General features: G+C 43.8%; 1 protein-coding gene across 1 annotated transcript in view; it reads left to right on the forward strand.

Annotated features, from left to right (window-relative positions):
- Positions 1-1,842: 1,842 nt before the first annotated feature.
- The window catches only part of PRDM8 (PR/SET domain 8), a 26,797-nt gene continuing 19,786 nt past the window's right edge, over positions 1,843-8,853 (forward strand). The window contains exon 1 of the mRNA XM_025208513.1: positions 1,843-1,909. Within this exon, the coding sequence (XP_025064298.1) occupies positions 1,895-1,909 (15 nt within the window). The 5' untranslated portion in view covers positions 1,843-1,894. The remainder of the gene's footprint in view (positions 1,910-8,853) is intronic.

Consider the following 8,853-nt stretch of genomic DNA (forward strand, 5'->3'; position numbering starts at 1 on the left):
AGGCACACAAGCACGCACACAAACAGGTGCACACAGACACATACACAGGCACACACACACACATAGATACATATACACAAACACATTGAAGCACACACAGTTTGGCATGCACACAGGTACACACACAGGCACACACAAGCACTAAGCACACACAAACAGGTATGCACACACATGCACACATGCAGGCACACACACAGGCACACACACACAGACACATACACACACAAACATGCACACAATCACACACACAAGTACACATACACAGGTGCACACACACACATGCACACACCCTCCAACAAACAGTAATCAAAATGGAGAGTGAATGCAAAATATGTCCCCCTGCCATATCTGTCTCCCTAATCCCAAGAGTAATTCTGAAAAGCAGCATTATACACTGCCTTTATTAATCCCTTACATGGGTAAATGGCATTGCTGACCTACTCCATTGGTTTGTTGTTGTTGTGACATGGTCTTTTCAGTCTGATTAGGGAAATACTCATATGCAAAAAAATAAATAAATAAAAATGATGAGGGGTTGCAGGGAGGAGAGACCATTAACATAATCTGCTGTGTATTTCAACCAAACATTTTTCTCTTATGGAATCAAATAACTCCATCATTAAGCCCATAATAACCCCCGGGGTGGGCAACGGGTGTGCCTCTGACTCTAACATAAGGCACAGAGCATGATCATTGTCAAAGCCTTCCCAGGGTAGTGGCCTAATTCGGTGCTTAACACCACTAGATCAATCCCAGCATCACCAGGCCAAGGCAACAAGTTGGAATTTGCCCATCTCAGGGGCTGTTTATCTTACTTCAGATTTCTACCCCATGTCATTAACTTAATCATTTTTTTCCTCACATTCAAAACCATCTTCCATCCCCTCATAATCGTAATATGCACCATTGCTTTTTATTTTATTAATTAGGGGACCAACAAAGATAATGGAGGGTCGAAATAATAAATTGCCCGATGGAACAAACTCATGTCCAGGACTGCAGAATTCTGTAATAGGCCCTGGAACCTCCCGGGCTGCAAGCTGCCAAGGGCAGGAAGGGGTTAACCTGCATTGTCAGAGATAATTGTTGGCATCAGAGTAAAACTATTAGGGTTGCATTTTGAAACAGGCAGTCTGAATGTGTACGTATTTCCTGGCTGCTGGGAATTATTCATTGATCTTCTCCCATTTTGAAACACCCAGTTGCCACAGTTAGCTGGAATGCCATGCCTTTGTATATCCAAAATCCTTGTAGCCAGTGAGGAATCCTCAGAATTATGTTTAATTATTTTTCCCCTTATGGTAGTGTAAGAGTGATGTTGTAACATGATAGTACAGAAATTATATGAGAGACACAATGTCTATACTTAAAATTTAGTTTGAAACAGCTGCTGATGAAACTTAAAGCAGGATGGGGGGGTTCTGTTGGAGTTTGGATATTTTGGAGGAACAAGAAGGCAAGCTTTCTGAGGGGGCCATTTAGGAGGGAAAAATCATGTTTAAAAGTATGTGACAGCATTAAATTGCGCACATACACAGAAGACTAATGCAGAACATTTTGCCACTCTTCACACTTTTCCCTCAACCTCTTTATCTTTCAATTGAAAACCAATTAAAGGTTTCTATAAATCTGTTAGCATCCCTTTTATGTGGGGCCCTCTGATGCATGCTATATTGCCCTTTAGATGCCTCTTCCTTTTTTTGTTTTACAATTGTTGTATCAATATAATGCTTCCTTTCTTTCTCTGTCTCTATAGATACAGATATACAAGGAAAACTAAAGGTTTCAAATGCTATTCAGTGCCTCCTCATTTGTCCCAGAGCCCTAACAGTGGTGCCCTTTCTCTTCTGGCTGCTTTTCCCTGCTTCTGGAGCAGCAGTTATGGTAGAAGCAGATGGCTACTGATTGGGTGAGCTTTGTGGCTTTAATACTGAATACTTTATGGAAAAGGACTTTATCATGCTTGGTTGGTCAGAGGAACAACGGGATGAGATTTATGACTAGAGAAAATAAATCTTTTTAAGTTTCAGGCTCCTTCGCAACCCATGTCAACTTGTTCTAGCAAAGCCAGCACTGGAATCCTCTGCATCATCTTCCCCTTCTTTCTTTCTATTTTTTGTCTTTTTCTCCCAATGCTTAGCAAACATCTATCAATGTTATAAACATTCAGTCACTGAAGCAGCTGAAGTTTTCTCAGTCTTAAAGCCTGCAGTGGGAGGAAAAATGAATTGCTAACAAACAGGCTTCATTGTCATAGCATATGATCAAAATATGTTCAGAACTCAGAGACTCCTGCACAGGCTAGCATATGTGTTATGGGTAATCCTGAAAATTACACCACTATAAATCCATGTGGGGGAAGGGTTCTGATGATATCATAGTAAACTATGCAATGCATGTGAAGCAGTGTAGCTACCAGATTCTGCTCAGGGAGAAGTGGCAGTCAACCTGCCCTCACTTTGGGGCAGATAACCCAGGTGTGAGAGACTTTCAAAAGAATTTAGCATTGGCCTCACTCTGATCCCATTTACGTGAATAGGAACTTTACTATTAACTGCAATGGGAACAGAATTAGGCTGCAGCCCAGCACTTTTAAAAATCCTGTTCCTAAAAAGTACAGCTATGTCAGTGATCTGGCTACACACAGTTGTGCACTCAGATAATTAAGCATGACTGCACTGCTGTTTGTGAAGAGTATCAAGCTATTTGTGTTTCAGTTTCTACTTGTCCATCAAATATATGTAAGCATTTAAGACTTTAATCAATTGCGCAAGACAGTCAAAAGGGGCATGGTTCTTGGACATGGTTAAGGGCCCAGCTATACTACAAGCTTTTAACACTGAGTAAAGAGTTTGTACAGTGGAGGCCTGCATGAGACGTGCAGAATCAAGTTACCTGATGGATCAGAGATTGACAAGATCTTGGAGGAGGCAGTTACCAACAGCTGTGAAAATAGTGCAGTCAAGAAGGGGGATTTATGTTGGCCACATCCTGAGAATGTCAGGTAGCAGGTTCCCCAAACAACTGGTCCACCCATTGGAACCCCTCACATCACAGATTCACGGAAGTTTAGTGCTGGAAGGGACATCACATTAATGATGAAAGTAGCAGCCATACTGCTCGACAACATGGGCTAATAAAAGGATAGGATAAGATAGATTAGTGATGACTTTGGCCTTTTGCGCCTTATGATGCAAGAAGTGAATTAAATTGGATGGGAGATAACCATGTTGTAACAATAACTATTAACCTAAACCAAAAGTGCTCAGTCTTTGGCCTGCAGGCCAGATCTGGCCCTCAGAGCTGTGTCATCCAGCTTGGGGCCTCTCCACAAGCCCATAGATTTGGCACCAAGGGAATGGTGGAAGCAGTAATTGCCATTCCCCAGCTGTCAAATTTTTGAGCCTTTGGGGAGAACCAGTGGCTGGATGAGATGGCCTTGCATGCTAAATCACGCCAGTCCATGGTGAGGCTAGTGCATGGGGTCAGGCCAGCATGTGGCTGGATACAGAGAGCTGGGTCTAGCCAGCACACAGGATTACATCCGCACATGGGATCTGGGCACAGGCCAGCCCTGTGCTGTTCATCTGATCCAAGGGCTGGAAGGTTGAGCACCACTGAGCTAAACCATGGCTCATGTAGAGACTTTCATGCACAGAGTGTAGGATTTGGTAGTAAATGTTGTCCTTAACAATGCTTCTCTCTCCATTCCCCCCACAATTGTTATGCTACATAAGCCACTATGTTGGAGACATTTACCAGACTGAAAATTACACTGTCAGTTAACATTCCTAAAGCAGGTAACAAACAGATGACCTTTTTGTATATGTCAAATTGGATATTTCTACCCTAGCAAATGTTTGGGATACATTTTCAAAGGAGATGGGTGATTTGGGATGTCTTAATTTTTGGCACTCAATTTGAGATACCTTACATGGAGCCAATTTTCAGAAGGCAAGCACTTACTGAAAATGTTAACTATTATAGGAACCACAGCTTAGGTGCTTAATCACTTCTAAAAGACAGATTCCCATGTTTTCCCTTCTCAGTTCAAGACAATGATTAAAACATGTTTTAACTGTATTTTCAGGCATTTCTTAAGCATTTTTCTAGTGCTCTAGTAAATATAAATGTTTGTAGATCTAGCTACTCTCTCAACTTTCATAGATTCTGAAGCACTTCACAGGTAGATGGAGGCTTTAGATCTAGCAAAGAAGAGCCCATGGTTTGGATTCTTCTCTGAATCATTTGAACCAGAAAGGGTTTTAAGAAACTCTCATGAGATGACTAAAGTGCCTATAAACATTACTGGGAGAAAGCCTAAGTCTATGCAAATGGGATTTGGAGATACATGGTTTTCAGATAAAAAGCAGGGAAAGTTTTGTAAATATCAATGACCAGAGGTTACTAAAGTAAAAGGAAATACAACAGGGTTGAGAATGCCTGACTTGTCATGGAAGCGGGTTATAAAAAGGGTGAGGAGAAGGGCTAGTGCTGTGTGTTTGGGACTAGTCATTTGGGAAGGCGGAAAGTTCTAAGAAAGCTCGGGACACTTATTTAAAATATGTCCATAGTGGTTTGTGGAACTGGTAAATGAGTAGTGACTTTTGTGCCTCCGTTTTCCTATCTATAAATGTGGATAATTATGTTGACCTCCTTTTAAAGCACTTTGTGAAATAGTGATGAAAGCACTGGATATTACTTATTAATATGCATTCTTCACTTGAATAATTGGATATATGTGCATACTTATTAATATACTGGGGACTTGCTTATAATGTTCCTTCATGGCCCAAATGATGTATTTCTATGAGCAAATGCTAGAGGAATGCTTTCTATTTTGGCCTAACTTACTTCCCTCCCTTCTTCATCTCCCAAATTTCCATTTTATGTCGCCATCTGCCCTGTTCTCTATCACTGAGATACTTTCCTCAGCTATCCATTTTGCCCCAAAAGGTGACCACACCTTCATGAATAGATATATTGTTCAACTCTCCAGATTAGAACAATAGTAGATGAACATGTTTTACCCAGCAGCATGGCCTGGGAACTGGAACTTCCTTCTTATATTGTTCCAAGAAAGCTTGCAAGCAGGGCCAACAAGTAGGGGCTGCACGGGGGTACAGATGCACCTCCTTAGAGCACCAGTGCACCCCCTGTCAGGCCGCGCTCCCTGTGTAGCCAGCGGGCAGGGGGGCAGTGCCCCCCCATGAGTCCTGGCCAGGGAGCAGGGCCACCAGCAAAAGTGGCTGCACTGCTTCCAGAAGTGGCCATGGGAGTTCCAGAGGAAGCGGCGCGACAGCTTTTCCAGGGAGTGAGATCAGCCATGGGGACCCCGCTCCAGCCAGTGGGATCGGCTGCCGGCCCCCACCCTGTCACAGACACCCATGCTTGCAAGGCCAATATATACTTCATCAGGCCTAGCATAAGAAAGTAGTGTGGTTGGGATAAGTTGTTTCTTTAGGCTTCGATGGATTTCTGGGGTGACTTTTCTCAAATATTTTTATTTTAATAGTTTAGATAGATATAATAATTGTATAGGGAGGATTTCTGGCTGCATGTTTGACCAAAGGAATAAATAGAATTTCAGGCCTCCGTTATTCTCCCCTCACTGAAAAGTGAAACAGCAAACCTGAAGGCACCATCAGACTCCACTAATAAGACACCACTTCCTGCACTCAAGAATTGAAGCAGCAGAGAGAATCTTCCACCACATGCTGGAGCAGAGATGTTGAGTTGGCAGACTCATGTTCCCTATTTTTTTAAACTTTGTCCAGGAAAGAGATGGAAGAGGGAAAGTCTCTTTAGTCCAGTTCTGAAAGATAAACTTCAGCTTGAAATGCAAGAGGTTATGAGTACTTTTATGTGGTAACCATTACACAGGAAGTCAAACTAGAGAGTTCTAATGATCCCTTCTGGCTTTAATACCTGATGATTCTCTGAAGGAAGAGATCTCTGTCACTACAAGTCTAGGTGCAATTAACCTGGAAAAATGGCATGAATAAGGACAAGTGTTCTATCTAGCTATTTAGTTTGTGTACCATAATTATCCCCATGGTAACTTATCATCTAAGGAAACACTTTTGATTCAATTAAATTGGCCATTTTTAAAGGCAGTTAATTTTTAGGTATGCAAACACCACAAAGACAGAGAGAGGAAAGCAAACAAGCAAGCAAGCAAGCAAGAAAGAATTTCTTCTTAGTTCCCAGGTCTGCCTCTCTAGGAGAGCAAAGTTAGTCCTAGAGAATTGCCTTGTAATTCCCTCTATCCCCTTCTATTTCTGTTTTCCTCCTGTCAGTAAGATCACACTCCTTCATTATGCTTTGCCTTTCTCTCAATTACTTCATATTGATCACTTATATCTGTGTCTATGTTTAATCCACATCTACATCCACATGTATGTGCTATTTATGTGTATGTCTCTGTTTACTGGCTGTGCACACATCCCCTCCGTTTCCCATCCCAGGGCACTGTCTGATATTGATTAAAGTTTAATGCGTATGACAATTTGCCAGTAATAATGATGTGCTCGTTTCAATAGACTTGTGCCCTGTCCTGCTCTTTTGCTCCTTGCTATATTAGTTAGCAAATCAGTTCCATTTAGTTCCACTTGATTGTCCAGTTGTAATTTGAATTTATTATTAAATACCTTACTAATGCCCCCCCACCCCCGCCCCCCAAAAAAGCATGTAAAAGATCTGGCAAAGAAGCACAATCCCAAACCTCACAGGGCTGAAATTGAGAGTAGTCTGGATACAGCCCATCGCTTGAGTGTTGTTTTGAGGCAGGTTTCCTGGAGTGGAGCTTCAGTGCCAGATCCAGCCTTCCAACTCTTTACAATGTGGACTAAAATTCCCAGGAAGGACGGAGCTTTGCTCAGAGAGCACTGAGATGTCAGAGGTAGGACACAGCAATCAACGGGACTAAAGGGAGGGGACAGCTTGCCCCGCCCAGGAGCTGAAAAGTGTCTTGCTTGATAACTGTAGAACTACTCGGGCAGTTTTTCTTCTGGACTCTCCCTTGCTTCCTCCCAAGCTCCAGTCGATCCATGAGGGCTTTGAGATAACACGTGGTCATAATTAAGCAGGATTCAAACAGCAGCAAAGAACACCAGTGCAGCTACCTGATTAGGGACTGAGCAAAATGCCATAAAAACCTGAAAGTGTGTCAGGGCAGGGGTTTGATTTCTCCTAGTGTGACAAGAGAATGTGATTGTATCGCTGAGTTTTGATTTCTCCGGGTGTGACAAGAGAATGTGATTGTATCGCTGATGTTCTGGCTTGGAACTGCTTGTTTTGGTAGAGAATGGGTTCCCATCTCCACCCCGCCTCCCCCTGCCAACCGACAGAGTCACTCCCTGGAGGGGCTAGCTGAACTGGTCTTGTGAGACTCACTTTATGCTTCTCTGGTTCTGCCATTCAGCTGTCCACAGAGCCTTTGCCCTGTCTTCTAAATAAAATAGCACACGCCTAAAATCAAGAAGGGAGGTGTTTATATGTGCACATGGCATGTATATATACCATATTAAATATAGAGAAAATTTTACTGGCTTCTAACCCACCTACGAAGTATCTGAGATCCACCCTCCCCCTCCAACACATGTCCCAGATTGGCACATATTTATTCCCAAAGTGCTGGTACTTGATCCTAGTCTGGGTTAAGCAGCGACTGCAGCCACAAAGACGGCAGCTGGAGGAGTTGCTTCCCCTGCAGACTGGTCTTCTTTGACTCGTGTGTCCAGGAAACTGACTACACGGCTGTTCTCCTTCCGTGAAACGGCACTGCTAAAACTAGACCGGTGCTTGCTTATTCCAGCTGATTGTCTCGAACTGAACCAGATCCACGCACCAGGCTAAGCAAACCCCCAGTGACCATCTTGGGAATACCCACTCCTGGCTGTCACCCCAGCACCCGCCCCAAACACACCTGGGGACCAGAAAGCTGTCCACTAGCAGCTACAACAGCAGCACTTGAGCCAATTTCCTGCCATCTAAAGAATATGCACATGTGGGGTGTCCTGACTCCTCCCTCCTCTGAGCCTTAGCCAAGGAGGTTTGTTCTTGTGGCTTCCCAGATCTTGATCGCTGGCGTTTTTGAGGCTCGTCAAGGTGCCACTGACTCTTTCTTTGCCCTCTGTGACAACCTTTTATTGCCAGCTGGGCTCAGGCACCCAAAGTCACCTCCCCAAACAGTCACAGCTCCTTCCACACCAAGCGGGTGTCCACAGCTGGACCCCAACACAACTTTTATTCTCCAGTTCCCAGGCTCCCTGCAGAAAGTGAAACTTTTTTCTGCAGTGTCAGCTTGGGGTGAAGGCAGGGGGGTCTCAACTGCGGAGATCTGTGCCTCTTCTCCCACTGCTGTGCGAGCTTGACAAGCTCCGTGTGAGCTTCCGACCTCCACTGTGACTCCGTTTCCCCATTCTCTAAAAAGCTGGTCACCTTCCTTTCTCGCATCCTGATGCTCTTGGGGTGCAAGTAGCTGTCGTTGTCAAAATGGGGATTGGACAGTGGAAGATTCAACCTTAGGAAGTTATTATGTATTAATTATTATCGCAAAGCACTGTATCACTTAAGCAGCGCATCGGATTTAGCAGTGTAAACTTCCACAGCTTACTTTCCAGGACGAGGAGTATAAAAGCCTGACATCTAACAAATGAGCGGGGCCGCATGTGTTTTATTATTCAGATACTTCATGCACACACACAATTGCAAGAGCTCCCAGGCTTTTAGACCTAAATACAGCCTCGCCCTACAACAGGCCATTTCAAGAAAAGGTTTCCCGAGGGCTTTGATTGCAGCTGAGCTCTGAACTTGTCCTGGGCATTAGATCCGGCGTCTCCTGGGCATTCC

The sequence above is a fragment of the Alligator sinensis genome, unplaced genomic scaffold (assembly GCF_000455745.1).
Source record: "Alligator sinensis unplaced genomic scaffold, ASM45574v1 scaffold565_1, whole genome shotgun sequence".
Taxonomy (NCBI): Eukaryota; Metazoa; Chordata; order Crocodylia; family Alligatoridae; genus Alligator; species Alligator sinensis.